At 43.1% G+C, this 24,090-nt stretch overlaps 1 protein-coding gene across 1 annotated transcript; it reads right to left on the bottom strand.

The window, feature by feature from the left end:
* Positions 1 to 1,447: 1,447 nt before the first annotated feature.
* ROBO4 (roundabout guidance receptor 4) lies at positions 1,448 to 19,039 on the bottom strand. Its single transcript, XM_044668352.1, is given in 15 exon segments — positions 1,448 to 2,023; positions 2,164 to 2,376; positions 2,904 to 3,262; positions 3,448 to 3,672; positions 3,837 to 3,978; positions 4,948 to 5,058; positions 5,729 to 5,992; positions 6,133 to 6,269; positions 7,509 to 7,551; positions 7,751 to 7,933; positions 8,157 to 8,325; positions 9,043 to 9,155; positions 9,699 to 9,942; positions 10,068 to 10,183; positions 18,904 to 19,039. Coding segments are annotated over 15 exon segments (2,463 nt in total). The 3' UTR covers positions 1,448 to 2,015.
* Between the last annotated feature and the right edge of the window lie 5,051 nt (positions 19,040 to 24,090).

The following is a 24,090-nucleotide window of genomic DNA, read 5'->3' as shown; positions in this document are numbered from 1 at the left end:
TGGAGGTCAGGGGGATAGGAGGAGGATGGAGAAGAAAGTGAATAATTAGTAGAGTGAAAAAGAATAGAGGAAAGTTTTGAGAAAGAAAAAATAAGCTACTACAGTCTGTGACCTCAGATTTTTTTTTATCATCTTTCATCATACTCCTCTCCACTCTTCACACACACACACACACACACACACACACACACATACAAACCCTGATACTCATGGGTTTGTTCCATAATTGTAAGTGCCCAACTTCCAGTTTCTGCCTGGCACTCTAATATCTTGACTGGAAGGGGTGAGATGGAAAAAGGAAACCCAGAAAGAAGAGGTGGAAGTTTCCTAAATGAATGAAGCAGAATAAAGCATTGACAATGCTCCCAATTAAGTGGGCAGCTCTGAGAAGGGCAGATGTGCAAAGTGGAGCAGACAGTTTAAAACAGAGGCTTGCTCTCCCCATTCATCTTCCCCTAACCCTTCTATGTCTCACTGCACCCCCCCCCCCAATCCCCCAGCTAGCAAAGCTCCAAACACCTCTATGTCTAGCTTTCTCCAGGAAATAAGACCATTATTCATGACAACAGAAATATTAAGAGCCTTATCTATGGGGGTGGGAAGGGTGGTCTTGGGCCAAAAGAAAAGACCTTTTGGAGTCCCAGGGAAAGGATCTATAAAAGGGGTTTGTGCTTCCGGTAGGGTTAGGGTAGCTGACCAAGAAGTTCTCTCCCTGTTCTGTGATTCTATGATGCTATGTAAAGTGGGAAAGACCCTTAATCTGGTAGAAAGGGATAAAGAAAAAAGATGGATCTCTGAACATGATCTGGTTGGTTGGTTTGAGGCCAAGGAGGCTAGTTGTGCTTCCTTGCCTCCAATCCTTTTTCCCTTATACCTCTTCTCCCACTTTCCAGCTGAGATTTTTTATGTAAATAAGCCAATAAAAGAACTTGATCTCTATACTATGTCCTATCTAGCATTGGCTTCCTGTTGGACTTCTAATTGAGTGAGGACAAGGGTAAGAATGCTGCTTCTTCCAGATTGTGACTCATCTTTACCAAAGTGTTAAAGCTATGTCCCCACTCCCAATCCTTTCCTACAACCCAGACTTAGATAATACTGATTTATGGAAATCTGTCCCATTTTCTAAGGGCTAAGTCAAGCTCTTCTCCATCTTTCCCAGAGTTTTGCTTTCCACCTCTTCATTCCACATTTTCCTGATCTTGGTCCCCATGCTCTAGCCCAATGGTCGGCAACCTTTTTGGCTGTGAGAGCCATAAACGCCTGCAGAAGGAGGAGGATGGAGGTGGAAGGCACTGGAATATGGGTCGGGGCTGAAGGGCCCCCTGGGGCACATCCTGGGGCTCTGTCTAGACTGGCTGGTCAGGAGGTGGAACCTGATATGGCTCCAGAGCCATACTTGCCTACCCCAGCTCTAGCCCTTATCACTAGCATAGAATTTCAATGGTTCAAGCAACATTTCTCTTTATTTACACTTGGGGTGGGTGAGATGGGAGGCGAGTTTGAAAGGGAAGGGAGGGAGAACATGGTTTGACCTGGGAGGATGGCCGGCCCTGGGAAGGAAAAACAATGTTACCTGTAGTCCCAGTAGGAAGGAGGCAGTGAGGATCTATGGGAATGAAGTGAAGGCCTGAGATGATCCATTCTTCCCTCTATCCTAATAGCCCTTCATTGTGTTCCACAAAAGAAACTCATTTTACTCACTACTCTGATCCCAAGGGCAAATATAGGAGAGTCTATTCCTCCAGAAGAGATGTCTAGATTCAGGGACCAGACTAGAAAGCATGGTTAGGAATGCAGAGTTTGTTCCTGACCCCTAAGGGTCTCCAGTTGTGTGTTTCTATTTCCTTAGTCCCAGGAGGGGAGAAACTCTGTTGAACCTCTGAAAAGGGGTTGCATCTTGAGTCACAGAAAGTGGAAGAACACTGGAGAGACTTCAAATATCCATGTCCCCATATTTGAAGGCAGATAGGCAGCAGCTTCCACACCATTTCTAGGGACTTTCATTTTCCCAATCAAGAGTCTAGAGATGAAGAAGTTGAATTAAAATGGGGTTGGCATTGCTATTTGTTCACTTCCAGGGGGTACCCACTTTGCGCTCAAAGAGTAATACTTTCTCCCTGCCTCGACTACTTTCTTCCCCTATTCCACAAAGACACTCACCATGGGTTTTAGGGACAAAAGGGCCAGTCTTCTGCCTCCCTCTGGATGGACCCTTCTCCATCTCAGGGGAAGAAGAAGGTAGCCCCCTACATAGCCGATGACTGTATTTATTCTCCATCTCTTCAATCCAATTTGAACTCCACTCCCACACTGGCAGGGTCAGGGTAGAAGTAAGGGCAAAGTCATCTTGAGGTGAAGGAGGTGGAGAGAAATCTGATGGGAATGAACAAGATATTAGAAAGGTGTCCCTCAGTTAGTACTTGGCACTCTGCCGAAGGTCTCAGTGTCAGAATGGATGGAATAAGAGACCTTGGGTGGGTGGATATAAAGAATCCTGAGTTGTCTGATAGTGACATGGAAAGAATTATCTACATCTTGTTTGGTATATCATGGGCCAATTCCGTCTTCCTTGAGTTCAGAAAAAGAGGAAATACTAGACACTTCAGCTGGAGAAACTGAAGTTAGAAAGAAAACAGAACATGCTGGCAATGAAAAGGTATGAAACATTAGAAGAAAGTAACTAACGGAAGACTTTAGAATAATTTTCTTGCAGATCTTTGAGAAAAGAAACCACTGTCCACATTTGTCTGAGTTCAAAGACCTGGAGATAGGGAGATAGAATAACAACTAGGTTCAAGAATCTGGAATTCTTTGCTTGTTACCCTCCCAGTGGAGTTAGAAGATGATCAGAAGAAGAAGAGGTATCACTTTGAAGATACTTAAAGGGCAGAGGAACATACCACTGAAGACACAGTCATGATCCTTGGACTCCAGGCCAAAGCCAAAGCTATCCACAGCCACAGCCAAGGCATGAGCAAAGTTGGCATCGGCAAGAAAAGAACCATCTGAGGAGCTGACAAGGCTGGCCCTGGCACTGAAGGCATTGTCCTCTGAGGCTGAACCCCAACCGTTTGCCAGAGAGCCTTCACTGGGTGTAGGGGTATGGCAGGGGCGAGGTGGACATAGCAGAATGCCTCCCTCTGGTCCCGCTCCACCTGCATTCCCCTCCACCTCCCCTAATCCAGAGGCTGATGGGATGCTGATATAGCCATAGCTGGTAGGTGGTGATGGGGCCCTTCGGACAGGAGTCCCACTGTTCCTGGAAGGGGATAAAGTGTTAGGGTAGCAAACAGACTTTAGAGGAGGGTTCAAAAGTCTCCATTTCATTACATTACAACCATGAAATGACCGGTTAGGGGCCTGCGAGTTTCAGAAGGAATCCAGTTTTGTTGTTTACCTCCCCCAGCCCACTACCCCGTCCTCAACCTTCCCCTAGTCACTCACCTGGGGGTCTCATCATCATCCTCACTGAGCTCCAGGCACAGGGCCACATCTTCAGGGGTCAACACATTATCCCTTTCATCTCCCAAGGAGGACAGTGAAGAGCTAGACAGGCGGCTAGAGGTTGGGCTGGGGCCAGAAAGGGAGGAGGCCAAGGGGCTGGGAGAGATGGCTGCCACTAGGGGCAGGGAGGATGGAATCTGAGGCTCTATGAAGTCTTTACCGGATCTAGTCAGTGAAAGAAGATGGATTTGTCAGCGTGGCCCCCTTTTACTTCTCTGCCCTCAATGGCTTTAGTCCCTTCCCACCTCAGGATCTCTGGTAATTCCATCTTACTCCTGACTTCCCAAGGAGCTAAAGCTCCGGATATCTTTTCCCCCATTCTCTCTTACTGATTCTGTTGGCCTTTAGTGGAAGCCCCTCGGATGGGAGAAGGGGGTGCTGGGGGAAGGGGCCTCGAAGCCAGCTCATTCCTGGGGTTGAGAAGCTGGGGTCCAATGGCACGCCAGGCAGCCAGAGTACGGGGTACAGCTCCTGGAGAGCACAAGCCAGGGTGTGAGGGACATTGGGGCCCCCAGCAGCCCCTGGCCCTAGCCTGTGAAGAAATAAGGTGTCTTCATGAACTTTGGGAGTGTTTTTGGTTCTGGGATATTTATTATCAGTTTGACGTGTACCTGTTCTAGAACAAGTCAGAGGGTGAAGACATTGTTGCTGAGGTCACCCAGTACAATATTAGAGGAGCCCTGGTGTCAGGGTGCACAGGGTACATAGGAACTTCAGCATAGGCTGTGGCTATGGTTAGAAACAAACCAGTAGGCCAAACCCATCATGCAGAAGCTGAGCTGAGCCACCTATTCACTCTTGGCATTCTGGATGGGAGAATGGTCCTTTGGAGCAGAGAAGACAAAGGAGAGGTAAGGCAGCTAGGAGGCAGATCTATGGTCTTAGCAAGGTGATGCCCCACTTCTGGCAGCACAAGAGGGACTGAGCAACTAATTAAGGCACATTTATAAGACTTGAAGAAAGTACAGCTCACCATGGGGCATATATTTTTGGCAACCCTGCCTATACATAATTTCTGATCTTATGCTTCTCCTTGAAAATTGTCCTTGCGTAAGAAATTCACACTGTTCTAAGGTAAGATAAAGGAGAAAGGGGCATGGCAATTTGAAGCCAAAAGCATCAAAATGTTATCAGGAGTTTGGAGGATAGGAGACTAGAATACTGTAGCAGGGCCTTTCTTAACACAGGAGCAGAGTGGAAGCACCATAAATCTGAACACACACACACACACACACACACACACACACACACACACACAACCTCCATGTATTTGAGTAGGGATTCCCTAAAATGTCTACAATCCAAACCAGATCCTACTCAATAACTGGGGTATTGAAGCTCAAAGGGAAGGATCGTAAACTGAGAAACACATGATGTGGGATAGTGGGTGCCCAAACCCATGATTTCTGTCCCCTCTCAGATCACATTAAAGGGTCTTACCTGGGACTTGGGAAGTGTTCTTGAAGTCCTTTGCACCAGCCAGCTCCCAGGCCCAGTGCCCTGCGGGGTGATTGGCACGGAGCAGAGGAGAACTATTAGCCTGATGCAGCTCTGCAAAAAGAAGGAGTGGTCAGAGAAGCTGTTTGGGGAATGTGAGGAGCTTGGGACTCATCCCAAATGATCTCCAAAGGATCAAGGATCAGAGGAAAAGAAAGAGACATTGTCCCCATGCCCACCCTGAGAAGTCTTTAATCCTCACTTTCTCTCTACTCCCTACTTGATTCTCTTCCCCTTGTCGATATCTTCCCCCCCCCACATACACACACACGATGCAAAAAAAAAAAAATGCTTTTAATCTCTAATGACCATGTATGTTAGGTAAGTCTAAGGGGACTTTGGAAGCAGAGTCAAGGTTAGAGTCAACCAAGATAATGGGTCAACTGACACCAGTAAGGAGGATCATCTGTGTCAGGACAATCTTCAGACCTGAGATGTCGCTCAGTCTCTTATAAGAATAAAACCTGTGACTAGAGTGACTTGATTGAAACAGGGGACTTCATTTGATATCTGTGTAAACTTCTTTCCATGCACTAGAGACTCTTCAATGGAAACTTTTCCCTTAGTGTTCTTCTTCTTCTTTAGTTAGACATTAACAACTAGAAAAACCTCAATTCCCTCCACTTTTGTCTTTGGATAAGATAGAGAGTTGGTGAAAATTGTTGTATTAGCCCCCTTCTTCCCTATTTATTTCTTTAGGCCATTGTCTTTGAACACAATTTACCCTGCTTCTTTACTATTCTCCAGGCTTCTGTAGGAGTCAAGGAGAGATGGGGAGAAGGTATTCTTGGAGCATTGCAGAGACTGTCCAAACTAGGCCAGGGATTAGAGAGCCTAGCCAGCTGAGGTGGAAACCGCCTGATAGGTGGGGCCCTGGGGCCTGGGGGGATTAGAGGGCCATTGGAAATCTCAGTCATAAGAGAGCCATAAAAGGTGCTGGTGTCTGGGAGAAGAGGGACACCAGGGCTTCGAGGATCCCAGGAAATCACTGCAATGAGAAGAGGTAAGCATTAAGGTTAGCTCCCCTACCCCCATTCCTCCAGTTCAATTTTCCTTGAAGCTTTGATTCTATCACCCAAGCCCTTGCTTTGGGAATAGAGGGTCCCAGTCTAGAGAGGGGGAGCTTACAGGAACGCCGACAGTCTAACGTATCCCTAGTGTCTCCTCCCAGTTGGCTGCTAAGGCTGCTGCTGCTGCTGAGATCCCGAGAGCCAGAGGTGGATCGCCATGTGGTTGCCAGCCAGGGAGAGTCACTTCTGTCTAGCCTAGAGAAATCAGAAACACAAAATGGGGTTAGGTCCCAGCTAACCAAGGCTTCAGTTCACGGCTCCAGTTCTAAGAGCCAGAAGATACATTTGTGGAAGGATGTTTTTGACTGTTCTTAACCACAAGGCTCAGTTCCTTCTCCATTGCCCCTCACCATTCTTGATATTGGGAGAATCTGAGTCATCTCTGCTCCTTATACTACCTGTGTGATCTTGTCACTCATCCCTCTGGGCCTTATTCCTCATCTGTAGGCTATGCTCCTGTGATCTCATTATTAGATGATATCTAAACCTCCCCTCCAGTTCTGAATTCTCTTACCTTCTACAGTAGAATCTCCAGATCTAGGAGGCATTAAAAAAATCCCTTAAGAAAAAGTCCTAGTATCAGCACAAGAATGAAGGTAAGGATGAGCAAGAGAAGCAGAGATGAATACATTTACAAGAACTGAAAATATCACAAGCTAGATGGAAGACAGGATGAGGACTTAAAAGTCTTAGGAAAGATTGAGATAATAATAATAGAATTTACATGGCATCTTAAGATTTATAAAGGATGTGAGGTGCTACAGATGAAGAAACTGAGGCAAAGGAAAAGTGACTTATCCATAATTACTCAGCTATTACATGTCTGAGGCTGGATATGAACTCAGGTCTTTCTAATTCCACATCCAGTGCTCTTGGAAATCTCTTAGCCAAGTTAACCATGGCCCGGATAACCTAAATAATGCATAGATTGGGACATGGTAATGTAATGGGGGAAATTAGAGGTGCCTCCCTGATCTTCTGGCCTGGGGTCTGTGAGGTTTCCATGAATCATGGGCAGGGATGGACCTTCACCCTAGACCACTTTCATACACTGGAGATAGAGCCCAAAGGGCTTAGCCATATATTTAATATAGCACATGTAGCGTAAGCTACTTGACTTAAAGACTTCAGAGGGGGAAATGATACTCTGTAACATAATTTCCATTTCAAACTTCAGACATTATACCCCAAATGCAGTTAATTTGAGCATATGCCAGTCTGCTTTCTGGAAGCAGTAGAGAAGCTAGGAACCTGAGGCCCAGTTTTCCCTGCTGGTACTCAGGATGGTAAAAAATAGTGAGATTCAGTCTTCTGGATCTGAAACTCACTGGTAGCCAGACAGAGAAAATCCAGGGCAAGAAGGGTACACCCCATCCACTCTTCTGTTGCATATACTCTCTGCCCCATCAGTTCCCCACAGGTCCCTTCTCTCACCTGTGCTTAAGGATGGCATCTTCACTGGTGTATCTGTATAGACCTGAGGAAGGGGAAAACAGAAACTGAATTCTAGTGGCTCTCCTAAAGCTTCATCCTGCATTCCAGGGACCCGATGGCTGGACATCCCTGTCTAGCCCCTGCCTCCTGCCCACTGGCTCCTCACAACCCAGCTTTCCTATCTTTATTTAGTCCATTCTCTACATGCCATTGTGCCACTCAGCTCCCAACTTCTCACTCACCCATGCCTAGGTGGGCTCTGGCCTTGCGCCGGCGGTGAATACAAACTGCAGCCCCCAACAGCAGCAACCAGAGCACAGCCCCGCCACTAGCGATCACCTCTGGCCGGCGCAGTGCTTCTTGAAGCCGCTCCAGGGTTGGGGGACCCAGGCCCACAGAATCTCGTGCGGCTCGGTTGGCCTTCTCTAGAGAATATAGGAGTTCATTGGGGGAGGATTTGGGGTGAGGGAGGGGTTATATGGCAAGGAAAGGAAAGGTCTGGAGAGGAAAGGATGTAGGGTATGTGGAAGACTGGCAAAAAGGGCCTGCTGGGACACAGAGAAAAGAAGGTGAGAGTAGGGAAGGAAGGAAGGAAGGAGGCTTGGGGAGGTAGAGGGATGTCTACCAGAAGATAGATATTGCTCTGACCTAAGGAGAGGCAGACAGGACTGCTGGGCTCCCCAGCCCCAGCTCCAGTGACCGCTGCCACCTGAATGCAATAGGAACCAGGCATTCCAGTTACAATCTCCAGCTGAGTGCGACCACCAACCACGCTCCAGTTGGCACGGGGCAGTGAGGCATTGCCCAAGGTCCAGACCTAAGGATACAGTGTAGCAGTAGGCAAAGTGCCCTTCTCAAATCTTCAAGGGTCTGAGTCCTACACTCTGAAGTCAGATTGTATACTCGGGATCAACCTAGCTGTTTATTATCCTGAGAAATCTCTTCCAACTTCTCTGATGCCAACCCTATGATTCTCCTGCCAACAGAGACTTCCCCCATGTTAACCATACATAGCATAGGATGGGAAGGATAGGAGAGGAGGAAGGCCACTGCCTAAGGTGTTTGGGGGGCTTCAAAAACATGGCTAGAATCCTTATTTCTAGCCATGTTTTCTTCCTGTTCCATACAGAGACTGCCTGGAGTAGTTAGTTGGAAAGATCACCAACTTTGGAGGCAGGAGACCTGAGTCCTGGTCTTGGCTCTGCCACTAGCTAGCTATGTGACTTTGGGAATGTTGCTCCATGTTTCTTGGCTTCAATTTCCTCATTGAATAATGAGGGGACTGGAGTAGAGGCTCTCTAAGGTCCCTTTAAGATCTAAAGTAATTGATTAGTCTTCACCAATGGAGGAAATGTTGACATCTATGAAATCATGGATCTGTATCTGTTTCTAGGTGCCATCTCTGATAGCCCTTCTTTCTTCTCCACATCCCCCACCATAAGTTTGGAGAACTCTAGGCATGGCCTGGCTAGCTGGGGCAATGTGAATCAAGGAGTGTGGGGACTTGCGGAATGAGGGTAGGGGAAATGTGTACCTGGTAGCCACGGATAATGCCATTGTGAGTCTCAGGTGGAGGTGGATCCCAGCTGACCAGGACACTGCCATTTCCAGGGTTCAGGGTAACAGCCTGAGGTGGGGCACTGGGCACTGAAGGAAAAGAAGTGAGTCATTGAGGGATATTGTGAGAGGTATCTGGGGCTGTGGAAAATGGAACAGAATTAAAAAAATTTGAAGAGCAGAGAACTCCAAAGAAGCTGGCACGAGGTCCTGAGCACATTGGGCAGGAGCAGAGGCTTCTTCCACAGTGACTTTGTCCTGGGAAAAAGCCACCTCAAGAGTAGAACCTAACATTCTGGCAACCTGAGAGGGATGGGCATACAGGGAATAGCATGGGAGGTTCTAGAGCAGTGATTCCCAAAGTGGGTGCCACCACCCCCTGGTGGGTGCTGCAGTGATCCAGGAGGGCGGTGATGCCACAGGTGCATTTGGGGGCGGTGAATAACTGTAAGGGGGCAGTGATAGTATGTGACAGGGGGCGCTAAGTAATATTTTTTCTTGAAAGGGAGCAGTAGGCCAAAAAAGTTTGGGAACCACTGTTCTAGAGCAAGCTAGGAAAGATTCCAGGTCAGGAGCTGGAGGGTCCCTACGTGATGTCAAAAGGGTGTTGTCATTGGGAGATGTGGAACTTACCTTGCTCTGGCAACCTCAAGATGAGAACGTTGCTGTCAGGGCCTTGGGCTGAACCAGAAGATGGCCTCACCTTAAATTCATAATCATAGCCCCAGCTAAGGCCCCGAAGTTCTGCACTCTGTCTACCCATCAGCAAGGACTCACTCCATTGGCCATCTGGCTGCCCTGCTACCTCCCCTGCTGCAGATTGCCGGGCCCGGAACAGGGCTTTATAGACCTTTGCAGGAGCAGCAGGGCCACTTGCCTATAGAAAAAGGTAAGGAATTAAGAAGCCACAGGAAAACCCTGGTATTAAAGATTTTAAGGTCTCATTGCATTGCTTTTCTTTATTTTTCCAAAAACATTGCTTAATTTCATCACCCTTTTTACCTTCCAAGTTAGCCATACAACTGGGCCAGGCGTTTGGTCAGTAGAGAAAAGAGTCACATTTTCCAGTTGGACATGCATAGCCAGCAGCTCCAGGGGCTCAGCCAGGACCAGAGATTCTATAGGGGGAGAAGAGATGGAATGGAGCCCAAATGGGAGAGAAGAGGGAGCAGTCATTTGAAGAAACTACAACTACCCTCTCAACTTCTTGGCCTCCCTCCCAACCCCTTTTTTGCTTTTAGCCTAAAGCCTTAACCCTACAGAAATCTTTTTCTTTCATCATCATTCTTCATTCTCCATATATTGGGACCCAAGAGATTTCAACTTCCCACATTTCTCACCTAGACAATTGTTCCACAAAGACTCGCTGATTACAGAGATGCTCCCTCTCACATACAAACTCAGCCCCTCACCTCACATACATCCCAATCTCAATCCTTCATCTCATACACATGTTCTGAGTCCTCATATACCCAGAAGCTCTGTATCAGTCTATCTATCTTTGTATGTATCTCTTTCTCTCTCCCTCTCTCTTTCTCTTTCCTCTCTCTCCTCTCTCTCTCTCTCTCTGTCTCTCTCTCTCTGTCTCTCTCTGTCTCTCTCTCTGTCTCTCTCTCTCTCTGTCTGTCTCTCTCTGTCTCTGTCTCTGTCTCTGTCTCTGTCTCTGTCTCTGTCTCTGTCTCTCTCTCTCTCTCTCTCTCTCTCTCTCTCTCTCTCTCTCTCTCTAAGAAACCCCTTAATAACAGATCCTCACTCCATTCAATTTAACCCTTGACCCCCTTTCCCCATTCATCCTGACCTTAACCTCTGATTTCACACAATTGCTATCTCAGCTTCTTATTCTCCATAGACCTTTTCACCCATCCCTTCACCTCAAACAACCACCAAACTGCTCAGCTTTCCCTCTGTCCTACTGACTTGGTTGCTATGTGCATGGAGCACAAGCAGGTGCACACTCTTGCACGCGCATACACACATACATACACAGGAATCACTGCATTGCTCCTCTTTGTTTAATCCTCTAGTAATCTCTGTGGACAAAGGTGGGAATGGGGTCTGACAGTCAATAAGCATTTAATCGTGTGCCAAGAACTATGCTACTATGTGCCAAGTACTGTGTTAAACACTAAAAATAGAAATAAAGGCAAAATAACAACAACACAAATTAAACAAAAAATTAGTCTCTATTCATAAGGAGCTCACAGCCTAATAGAGGAGAGAATATGCAAACAACAAAGTAGAAACAAACTCTGTCAAAGACAAGTTGGAGAAAATCAACAAAATAATGACATTCGCATTAAGGGGGATCAGAACATGCTTCTTGTAGAAGATTGTATTTTATCAAGGCCTCAGAGGGAGAACAGGAGATGAAGATGAATAGGAAGAGAATTCCAAACATGGGTATAGCCAGGGAAAACATCCAGTCTGGAGACAGAATGTTTTGAGCAAGGAACATCAAAGAAGTCAATGTCACTAGTACATGGGGGATAGGAAGTAGGAGTTTGATGTAGAAAGAATGGAACCAAGTTATAAAGGAGCCAAATTATGAAAGGCCTTGAATGAAAGACAATTTTTTATTTGATCCTGGATCTTCACTTTCGGAGGGCGAACTTGACACTTACATAAGGGATGGACTAGAGCTGGCAAAGGCCTGAAACAGAGAAAATAGAAAACTATTGCAATAATCCAGGTATGAGATGATGAGAGCCTGCCCAAAGGTGGCAGTGTCAGAGGAGAGAAAGAGCCATATAGGAGAGATGTTATGAAGAAAGAATACATTGGCTTGGGGAAGGGGTTAGAGAGTGAGGAAATAACAGTTGGGGTTTGAGCCTAAGTGACTAGGAAGATAGATGTTGGTGCCTTTGACAGTAATAGGAAAGTTAGGGAGAGAGGAAGCATTGGGGGATGGGGTGGGGAAGATAATGAGTTTTGTTTTGAATAAATTGATTTTTAAGATGTCTATGAGACTTCCACTTCTAGATATCTAATAGACAGAGATTTGTGATTGGAGGTTAGGAATAAGGTCAAGGTTGGTTAAGAAAGTGTAGGAATCGTCAGCATAGAGATTAGAAATGAATCTGTGAGACCTGATGAGATCACCAAATGAAATGGTATAAAGTGGGAAGAAAAGAGGACCCAGAAGAAAAGGGATACCCATGGTTAGGAGGTATGACTTGGATGAAGATTCACCAAAGGAGGCTCTCTTTGGTTGTGTTACAAATTTGTGTGCATGTATATGTTTAGAGGGGAAGAGGATTTGGTGTTTCCCTTTTCCCTCCTCCAGCTTGAAAGAATCAGAGAAAGTAAAGGAAGAATAACCAAATATACAAGGTATTAATATACCAACAAAGTACAAAGTCATAACTTTATGAAGTGGGATGGAGCCAAGATGGTGGAGTAGAGGTAGCAACCTAGCTAAACTCTCCTAATGTTCTCCTCCAAATAACTTTAAAATTATGGCTCAAATCAAATTTTGTAGTGGAAGAACCAGTAAGATAGCTTTCCAGCTTAAGACAACTTAGGGTACCAGCAGGAGAAATTTTGACACCAAGGTGGGAGTCAACCTGAAGCACATAGTCCTTTTGCTAAAGCAAAAGCAGTAGCGATTTTGGGAGCTCTCATCTCAGAGATGGTAAGGGGGTCAGACAATTTGTCAGAAAGAAATGTATAGAAATCCCTTTGCTGGCACTGGATGGAGGACCTGATACTATTTGGCAACTCTAGTACCCATACCTAGTTCTGGGTAATAGATTCAGATTGGAGAGGAGCACTATCTTAAAGCCATAGGAGAGCAGGAGATCTGGTCAAAATTCCAGGGTCAAGAAGAGTGCTAGCACTTGCTGCTGCAGTCAGTTAGGGACTATTCCTTGGTAAAGATGAGAGCAAAAACCAGAACATATACCTTTCCTCAGCTCACATCACCTTGGAAGCACCAAAAACTTGCAGTCCTCCAGAATGAGCTCTGAAAGTAGCAACATAAAAAAGCCTGAAGCTTGGGATGATGTTTCTCCACATTCTCAGGTGAGCAGAGCCCAACTTTAACAAAAAAGGTCAAAGCCAGGAAATAGGATGGGGAAATGAGCAACCAACCAACCAACTAACAAACTTGACCAGAAAAAGGTACTATTGTGGCAGGGAAGACCAATAAAACTCAGAAAAAGACAACAATGTGAAAATAGCTGTAAGCAAGACCTCAAAGGAAAAAAAGCAAATCAGATACAAACCCAATGAGAATTCTTGGAAGAGTTAAAGAGATAAGAGTGGTAGAGGAAAAATTAGGAAAGGAAATGAGAGTGATGCAAAAAGAAATTATGAAAATTAACAGTTTGATAAAAGAGGCATAAAAATACTAAAGAAAATAACAATTAAAAAAACAACAGAATTGGCCAAATGGTAAAAGAGACAAAAATTCACTGATGCAAATATTTTTTTAAAATTAGAATCGAGGAAGTAGAAGCCAATGCCTCTATGAGACATCAAGAACAATTTTTTAAAAGTCAAAAGAATGGGGAGAGCTAAGTGGTTCAGTGGATAAAAAAGCCAGGCCTTGAGATGGGAGATCCTGGGATCAAAACTGACCTCAGACACTTGCTAGCTATGTGACCCTGGGCAAGTCACCTAACTCCAATTTCCGTGCCCTTAGTACTCTTCTGCCTTGGCACCAATATACAGTATTAATTCCAAGACAGAAGGTAAGGGTTTTAGTGGGGAAAGTCCAAAAAATGATGAAACAGAAGAAAATATGAAATATCATCTCATCAAACAAGTGATCTGGAAAATAGATTGAGGAAAAATAATTTTAAAATTATTGGACTCCTTAAAACCATGTCCCAAAAAAAAGATCCTAGGTATCACATTTCAAGAAGTTATAAAGGAAAACTTCCACGATATGTTAGTTCCAGAGGGTAAAAGAAAAATGGAAAGAATCCACCAATTACCTCTTGAAAAAGATCCCCAAATAAAAACTATTTAGCCAAATTCCAAAGCTCCCAGGCCAAAGAGCCTTGCAAGTATCCAGAAAGAAACAGTTCAAATATTGTGGAGCCATAATCAGGATCACACAATACTTGTCAGCTTGCATATTAAAGTGGAGGGCTTGGAATATGATATTCTGAAAGGCAAAGAAACTTGGATTACAACCAAGAATAACCTACTCATCAAACCTTAATATGATCCTTCTGGATGAAAAATGGATACTTAATGAAATAGAGCACTTTCAAGCATTCCTGACTCCCCCCTCAAAAAAAATTCCCCCCAAACCAGAGCTAAATAGAAGATTTGACATTCAAAGACAAACCTCAAGAGAAGCATAAGAAAACAAACATGAAAGAGAAATCATAAAGGATTCAATTAAGGTTAAACTGTTTACATTCCATGTGAGAAGATGATACATGTAACTCCTAAGAATTTTATTATTATTAGGGCAGTTATAAGGAATCTACATAGATAGGGCAACCAGGTGGTAGAGTGGATAGAGTGCCAGGCCTGGAGTCTTTCCAGAAAGACTTGAGTTCAAATCTATCCTCAAATATTTCCTAGTTATGTGACCTGGACAAGTCACTTAATCCTGTTTGCTTCAGTTCCTCATCTGTAAAAATGAGCTGTAGAAGGAAATGGTAAACTATTCCAGTATCTTTGCCAAGAAAACTCAAATAGAGTAATGAAAAGTGGGCATGACTGAAATGACCAAACAACAACACATAGAGGGCATGGTTGTGAATCAGTTATGTTGGAATGATATAAAAAAAGAGATGAGAAAGAAAAATGCATTGAGAGAAGGGAGAGGAAGAATGGAGAAAATAATCTCATGTAAAAGAGCCATGGAAGGGAAAGCTTTTACAGTGGAGGGGAGAAGTGGGATTGATAGGCAATGCTTGAGTCTCAATCTTATCAGAATTGGTTCAAAGAGGAAGAATATATATACATATATGTGTATATGTAATTAATTGTGTATAGAAATCTATCTTACCCAACAGAGAAGCAGGAGGAGAAGGAGATAAAAAAACAGGCTGTGATAAAAGGCAGAACAGGTTAAAGGAGGCAGCAATCAGAAACAAAGAAAATAGAATGATGGGAAATGCATAGTTATTAATCACAACTATGAATGCGAATGAATAAACTCATCCATTAAATGGAAGCCAATAGCAGAATGAATTAGAAACCAGAATCCAATAACATATTTAGAAGAAACACACTTAAAACAGAAAGACATACACAGAGTTAAAATAAAGGGCTAGAATAGAATCTATTATGCTTTTAGCTGAAGTTAAAAAGGCAAGTTAAAAAGGCACCATTTTGATCTCAGACATAGCAAAAGCAAAAATGGGCCTAATTAAGGGATAGCCAGGGAAACTGTATTTTGCTAAAAGGTGCTATAGACAATAAAGTAATATTTTAAAATATTTTATATATAGTAAATTTTTTATAAAGGCCTCATTTCTCAACTATTTAGGGAACTAAGTCAAATTTACACAAATAAGAGCCATTTATTCCCCAAATTACAAAATGGTCAAAGGATACAAATAGGCAGTTTTTGACAGAAGAAATCAAAACTATTAATGATAATATGAAAAAATGCTCCAAATCACTATTGATCAGAAAAAGGCTCATTAAAACAACTCTGAAGTGCCACTTCACACTGCTATTAGATGATATGACAGAAAAAAGGGAAAAAATGCTGGAGGGGCTGTGAAAAAATAGAGACCCTAATGCATTGGATTTTTGTTGTTGTTGTTGTTGTTTTAAAATCTAACTTTCAATTTTAGTTCCAAGGCAGAAGAGTGGTAAAACCTAGGCAATGGTGATTAATCAACTTGTCCAGAATCACACAGCTAGGAAATATTCGAAGCTAGATTTGAACCCAGAACCTCCTATCTCTGGCCACAGCTCTCAATCCACTAGCCACCTAGTTGTTCTTAATAATGCATTGTTGATGGAGTTGTAAGTTGGTCCAGCCATTCTGGACAATAATTTGTAATTATACCCAAAGAACTATAAAACCCTTTAACCTAGCATTAGAGAGATCCAAAAAGAGATGAAAGAAAAGGGGGAAAGACCTATCTGTACAAAATATTTATAGAGGCTCTTTTTGTGGTGGCACAGATTTGGAAATTGAAGGGAATATCCATCAGCTGGGGAATGGCTGAACAAATTGAGGTATATTATTGTGATGGAATACTATTTTCCTATAAGAAATGACTAGTTCTGGCAATGTAGAGTTAAACTGCAGAGTGGAACAACCCAAGAAAGCCCAATTAAACAATATGTCCAGTAGGGATGCTGAACATCAACTTGGGTATCTAATACCAAAGTGTGAGTATAAGTAGGGGAGATAGTACAGAGGAGGTGCCATATACATTTGAACATGAGTCTGTGGGAGTTACATCTTTAGTTTTAAGGAGCAATTTTGAAAGTCCAGCCTCTGGGACTTCCCTTCCATTTTCCCCTCCAGTGTCTGCTCCCCAAAATAGAAAGAGAGAGAGAGAGAGAGAGAGAGAGAGAGAGAGAGAGAGAGAGAGAAATGAAGGGAGAGCCTAAGACTAAAAGAAACTGGCTTGAGAAGGTTTGGGGATATTCTAAAATGTGTGTCTACTGTTCCTATATTTGTCTGCTAACTAATCTACTCTTTAAAGTCCTCAGTGTAGCTGTGAAATGGTTACTAAGTGCAAGAAGTTAATAAGGATGAAATGATAGCTATATATACTTATCTCTCTCTATATATATATATGTATATATATGTATATATATATATAGTTTTACTTTGTTATGAATTTTAGAGAGAAATGGTAATTAATATTTTCTGTAATAAGTTGTTGGCTATGTAAATTTTTCTGATACTTTGTAGGGAAGAGGTATAATGATAGTCTTTGTTATGATTTCATTTACATTGAAAGAGGATGGTGTAAGTATAGATGGTTTGCTGGAGTTGAACCGCATATCAGCGTCCCATACCCTTTCATTGGGGGCATACAGCTTATTATAACACTAACGTGCTGTCATGGTGAGGCAGGCCAGATGGCACAAGGAGCTAAGGGATTGGTCTGAGTTTTATGGTAGGTCTTTCTAAGTTTGAGAATGGGAGAATACTTCCTTGCCTTATGGGCTCAACGATTTGGAATGGAAAGAGATACTAGAGATTGTATAGTCCAACCCTTTCACTGTATAAATGAAAACAAAATCTGAAGCCAGAGAGGATAAGTGACTTTTCCAAAGACTTGGAATTTGGCAAGATTTGAGTCCAGGTTCCCTGATGGTAGCTCTAGCATGCTTTCCATTTTATTGCACTGCCTCAAAGGATGAAGGTTTTTTATTCCAATATAACAGAAGCCATGAATATACTAGCACCAAGACCTGAATAAAATGATCAGGAGACTAGATTTTATTAGGAAATTTAGTGTTGGGAAATTTTTGCCAGCCAGTTGACTTTTGAGCAATGTGATCATTCTTGAACCCTACTATTCACATTCTAAATTTTATACTTTCCTTGTCAGTAAATCTTTGAATAAAGTTGAACTATGCTTGACAGCTAAGGAGGGGATAGAAAGGCAGATGTGTGAGATAGGAGACATTTAGAGCAGAAATAAAAATCCAGTGTATATTTAAGGGATGATAGTATAATGGGGTGCTTATCTGGTTTAATTGGCAAAAATGAAGAGGGACTGGGGGGGGGGCAGATTCCTTGCACTGCTGTGAATCCATCAGAATTCCTTCAGAGTCTGTGACCTAAATTACCAATAATATCATGACTCTGGCACCAAAGGCTATCCATCCTTTCTCTGGGAGACCTTGGGCCTAGAGTGATCCAAATTCTCAAACTACTTGCTCCCCTACCACTGCTACCACATCCTGGCCTTGAAGCTGGAAACTAGTATGAAAGGCTGTGGGAAAAGGTGGTAGAAGATATGGGAAAAGATAGGACTCCCAACTTACCTTCCTACTCTGGAATCATTCCTACTCCCACAAGATTCTATATTAGCTGTTATTCCCTCCAAATGCTATTGAAAAATTCCCTATTTATCATTTAACCTTTTCATTCATTCAGTCAAACCGCCTTGTTTCCAAATGTAGGGTCCCCACCAAATAGACCTCCATGTCCCCCCCCCTTTAGCAATCCTTTGATTTCCAGACTCTCCCCTACTCTCAAGATCCTCTCTCCCTGAGGTATCTTTCTTGCATTGGCCCTCACAAACAAAAAAGTATTCTAGAGATCCTAGAATACTTGTTAATAGCTATGGGTTACTAGACTCACAGGTAGAGATCCCAGGCCTGATTTAAAGTCTTGGTCAGGGCAGTTCTGGCTCTTGGCTGTGAGATGCAAGAGGAAGGAAGGTGGTCTGGGCCAAGGAGGTTGGAAGGGAGATGGAATGCTCAACGACTTCTCATTTCCAAGCCCTTGGAAGAGGTGGAAGGAGATTGGTCTGAAACATGGCAGCTTAGCCTAGCTAGGGTCAAACATCTGATGGACAGGCCCTCAGGATGGAGAAGGATTTGGGATGGGAAGTCCTTGGCCATAGAGTCTAGCTCAGGGTCCTTCATTTGAGGACTCCTAAGATGTTACAACGACTATAGTTCTCATTTGAATGTTAGCTTCATCTATGTGCTTTTACTCAGGATACATCAAGTCCCCAAATCCCTGAGTTATAAACCTTTCTACCCCATCTCCCTCATGTTGTCAGAGAGCCAAGTAGGCCATATATTCTTCTTCATATCCCCAAGCAGAGCAGTAGAATCCTTCACCTCTCTTCTTCAGTAGGGTTTAATCAAAAGGCAAGTATACTAGATAGAACAAAGAAAGGGAAGAAAGGTGAAGAGGGGACCCTTTCCATCAATCTAGACTCACCTGTGATAAACAGGAGCAGGAGAGACAAGGACAAACAGGTCTCTGGGACTTTCATTCTTTCTGGGTTCATTCCTGGTCTCAGTTCTCCATACAAGGCCCAAAGGACCCCTGGGTCTATTAGACCCTTCTATCCCATGCAATGCGTTCGGCTGCTCTGAGCTCATTGAGGGAGGGGGGAAGAGGAAAGGGAGGAGGATGGCTGGGCGGGGCACCGGTTGTTTGTAACCATAAATCCTGTCCTAAGAGGGAAGCAGCATTGAGGAAATCGTTGCTTCCTGCCTGGCCCAGTTACAGGGACTAATCTCCTTGGAAGTACTAAAGAAAGAGACAGGAGTCAAATTCTCTAACCTTGATCCTTTAGACTTGCCCTTGTACCTGGCCCTGGTCTTTGTCTTGACTTGCCTGCCTCCCCCCAAACCCCCAATTCAAATCTGCCAATACTAATGCTAACCTTAACTCTGAAAGGGCAGAATTAAGAATAATGAGTGGAAATTGCAAAAAGACAAATAGGTTTGATGTCAAGGAAAAAAAAAAACCTGGTTAAAATTATATAAAAACAGAACAAGCTGCTTTAAGAAATAAGGAATTCACTGAAGGTCTTTAAGGAGAATGGTTGATCACTTGTTGTACATTTGGTAATGGGGACTCTTCTGGGTATGGTTTATTGGAAACTAATGTCCCCTCCCATTCTGAAATTCTGTAATTCTGTGATTAGTCATCTTTTAACCGTAGTCCTCTAAAAAGTATTCTTCTTGAAGTCCTTGAATCATAAACCACATCCCATTGTTCCCTATGGGACCTCTTTAGGAGGCAGAAGGGAGGGAGGGATCAGAAGCATGGCCTCATGGTGCCATAGCAGGGAGATTGGTAGGGACATAACATCAAAATGTGACAAATTTGGTGGAGCTATGGGAGTTGGGTTAGGGAAGGGGCACATGGGTATGTTTTTGTGTGACTTCCAGACTCCAAGTTTCTAGGGAAAGACCAGGAATAGGTAGATATGTTGAGTGGGGAGATCCATTGACTTGGGTGGAGTACAAGCTATATAGTTATAGTTTAATGCCTTATGTCTTTGCCTGAGAGTGAAATAGCTCCTAAAGACCCCTATACCCTTCTTCACTTCTATCCCTCTTCACGGAGACTATTTTTTCTCCTAGAAATAAACAGAACTTTTGCTTATGACTCTTTTCCTCCCAGGTCTGGAATCTCAGTCATTTCCTGGAGTTTGCTGTGGGGAGGCCAAGGCTAATTTCTGGGGTCTTGGCAGAAGAGTTTCTAACAACTTGTTACTCATTATTCTCTTATACCTCTTTTACAGGATCTGTACACCTGGCTGGCATTCCTCTTTTCTTAACCACAGACAAGACATCCCTGAACCTTAGACTCAGAGCAAGAATAAAAGGAACAGAGACAGAAAGAAGAAATACAAAGGGATAGCTAAATTGGATCAACAAAAGAGATACAAGGGTCTTCCAAATTCTTCATTTTGGAATCCTTAAGTATGCTGCTAATTTTATTGAAAACTCCATTGCCTGTCCGTTGCAAATTTTGTTGTTGCCACCTCCTTAATTAAAGTTTAGTTTTTTCCACCACCACATTACAAGGTAAGGAGGGGCTTAGGAGAAGAGTTCATATGAGCATCACTATCCCTCTGTCTCTGTCTCTGTCTCTCTCCCCTTCTCTTCCTCCAACATCATTGATATGGGGAACTCTCAATAAAGAACTATAGATATGTGTGCAGGTGAAAAATTTGCCACACCTGAGCTACATTTTCAGCATCCTTTTAAGTACATCCTCATTTGATGTACAGAGGCTTCGTAGATAAATTTGGCTGAAACCCACACTATGGGGCTCTTTTTGGGCTTTGCTTTAGTAAAGTGCTGCAGGTGTGAGTCTCTGGCTCTCTTTGCTTTGCTCACTTTCCTAAAAAAATTCTTTTCCTTTTCTTTTTCTCCTCTTTTTGTTTATTATTAAATTATATATATATATATCTGTGTGTGTGTGCATATGTACATATTATATATATATACATATATATATATATATTTTAAAACACTAGGAGTACTCATTCATTTTTACTCCTACATACCAAAACTGATCAGCATCTACTCTCCAGTTGATGGTCTTGGGAAGTTGTCTGGGATACTGAGAAATTAAGGTTGTCCTAGGTTACCTTCAGTGAGGCAAGCTTTTAATTGATTTGATGATGTTTGGGCTTCTAGGGCCCTGTCCTATTCTCCTTTATATCCTGGAAAGGAAGCTAAAGACTCCTTCGAAGAAAATAAGATAAGGGCAAATATTCTGGAGTTTCAGGTATGAGATCAAATTCTTCCTAAAACGAGCAGAGTGGGAGAACAGTGAAGACCTAGGAGATAACTTCAATTCTAAGAAAGATCCTAACCACTAAAAATAGGCACCATTTTTAAAGACCTTCCTTCAGCATTGCTTGTTCCCCTTCCTATGTCTGGGGTGTTCAAAGACAGGACTGACATCTCTCACACTTTAGCCTCTATCATATTGCTTCTCCTTAGGACTTCAGGACACCTGCTCCAGGATCACCTACTCCTAACATCTTAGGCTGGGTGCACATGATTTGGAGCTTGTGTCAGGAAGGTCAAGGGAACTTCCAGCAGTGATGTTCATTTGGCTAAATCCCAGGTGCAGCTGTATTCATTTCCAGCAACCCTCCAGGGTCTAATTGTCTCATTTTGCACAAATAGAGGAAGGGCCAGTTGTATGACTCATGGTGATGGTATTCCTTGAGGAACTTCTGAGCTTTGGACTGATATTACCCTACCAAAGATGAAAGCTTGTCCTGAATCATTGGAGTATTAGGGATGTGTAACCTTCAAAAATTCTACCCAAGATGTAGGTTCTATCCCAATCCCTGATGCTGCAAATCGATTTTCTGTGCTTTTCTTTCTTACTTACTTGCACAAGGGAGGAAGGGGCTAAGATCAAAGTCCTTTCCTGAGACTCCATTAGGGAACATTGTTTTCATGGGATTTACATTATTTATAGCTAGAAACAACCATAGAGATCATCTCTCAAGCAGCTTGGTGGCAATGTGGATAAAGCATTAGGCCTAGAGCTGGGAAGGAAAACTTAAGTTACTTGCCCAGGGTCACATAGCTAGTAAATCATCTATTTGCCTCAGTTTCCTCAGCTGCAAAGTGGAAATAATAATAGCATGTATCTCAGAGGGTAGTTGTGAGAATCAAATGAGCTAACATTTGTAAAGTGCTTAAAACAGTGTCTGGCACATAGGATGCGTTTAATAAATGTTCTCTCCTCTTCTTTCTCAACCTCCTTATTTTGCAGGGGAAGAAACAGATGTAAGAAGATTGACTTACAAAAGGTCACTTGCTAAATCTAGTAAGGAGCAGAACTAGGACTTGAATATAGGACCTTCCCCCCTACCCCAATCCAATGCATTTTCTAACATCATGCTTTCTTCTTTGGGTGATATTCACCTCAACTAGGTTTGATTGGAGGGTATTTTTTTTTGACAAGCTAGGCAGGTAGGGGGTAGAGAATTTAGGTCTTTCTAAGAGGTAAGCAGGAAGAGAGGTTCCTTGAAGTTTTTGTCTCTTACACTCTGTCTCAATAATAAGCCAGGGTTTTATCTCCCTGGTTGGAATAGTCAACTGCCTTCCTTGACTGGAGGTTCTTCCCACTCAGTTTCTTCTTTTCATGTTTGTCAGCTCTCTGGGTATTAGCCAAACCAGCAGGAAGAACAGTTTCCTAAACTGGTGTTTCTGAAGACTAGGCTTTTGGTAAGTGGGGCAAAACTAGAAGTGAGGGGCAAAGTTGGGGAGGAGGGGCAGAAGGGGGGGGGAAGTAGCAATGATTCTCTTCTTAACTTCCCCAATGCCCTTGGATTTCCCCGATCCAGACCATGCATGGCAATTGTGTGCTTAGGAAAAAGGGCAAAAGAAATGGAAGAAAATGGGCAGGAGATAAAAAGGGGATAATAGCTCACATCTATATAGCGCTTTCTGTTATAAAGCGCTTTATACACAGTATCTCATTTGATCCTCACAACATCCCTGTGAGGTAGGTAACGAAAGTATACGAGAATACCCCTTTTGGATGTGGACAAGGGACATAAACAAGGACAGTTGTGAAAGTTTTTCTTTTTGTTTTTTAAAGGCATCCCCTCTCCCCCCTGAAAAGGTACTTACTCATGTTAAATATGGCCAAAGCTTCCTTTTTCTCAGTATCTAACTTGTATGTGACAGGTTTGGAACTAACTAGGGAACTCTGATTCTTAGAATTAATTGGTGACTATAAGACAATATATATTGTCTAGATGGTAGTGAGTGATTTCATTGAAGAGACCATGTTTTGGAGCAGTGGAGTGGAGCCCTCTAGAAAGACTTGTATTTCCCTAATACTGTCATCTTTGTACTGACATCTGCTTCTTGGTAGAACTGACTGGAGGATGAAAAGGGCTTTTGCCTTTGCTTTTCCCTGAATTGCCACTCAGGGATTGAGAGGTAGAAATCTCTTAGAGCCCAAACAATGAAGCAGTACTGGAAAAATCCTGCAGATTCCAGGCTTAGGTTTTTTGCTTTTGCTGAAATGATATAACATTACCTTGGTTATAGGAAGTGTTGCTGCCCAAGTGAAACAGCTAGCAAAGAAGCAGCCCTACTGAGCAATGAATTGTACAGACTGTTCCTGAGGAAGACAAAAGGACAGCAAGTTCCACAGCAGAAATTTGTGAGTTGTCCCAGCCATGTGTTTTCTACACATTTACTTATCTGCTGTGGTTCTATAATTTTGTGCCTATTCTACTCCCATGGATATTGTGCATTGGTGGGAAAATATGTCTCTGATCGATGGGTAGCATGATGTTATTCTTCATTATTCTTGTTTTACCTTCTGTTTAGTATTTCTAATTAGCAGTTAATAGAATTGAACTGGGTGATTTGTTAAATGGGAACCACACTGGTGGTTCAAGAGCTACATCAGAAGTATATTCTTGGCCATCAGGATTACTCCTAGAACCCTGAGTAAGATCTAGAAGTGGCCACTCCAGCTATAAATCCTTCAGCCTGCCTTCGTGCATTCAGGTTCGGTGCCTGAGCCCAGATTGAGACAGAAGGGGGTAGGGTGTCAGGTGCTATGCCTGCATAATACAAGTATTAACATCCCAATTTTTTTATATATGAGGAAGCTAAG

Source organism: Gracilinanus agilis, chromosome 3, assembly GCF_016433145.1.
Source record: "Gracilinanus agilis isolate LMUSP501 chromosome 3, AgileGrace, whole genome shotgun sequence".
NCBI lineage: Eukaryota > Metazoa > Chordata > Mammalia > Didelphimorphia > Didelphidae > Gracilinanus > Gracilinanus agilis.
Note: the sequence above shows the minus strand (reverse complement) of the source record. Positions and strands in the feature narration are given on the sequence as shown.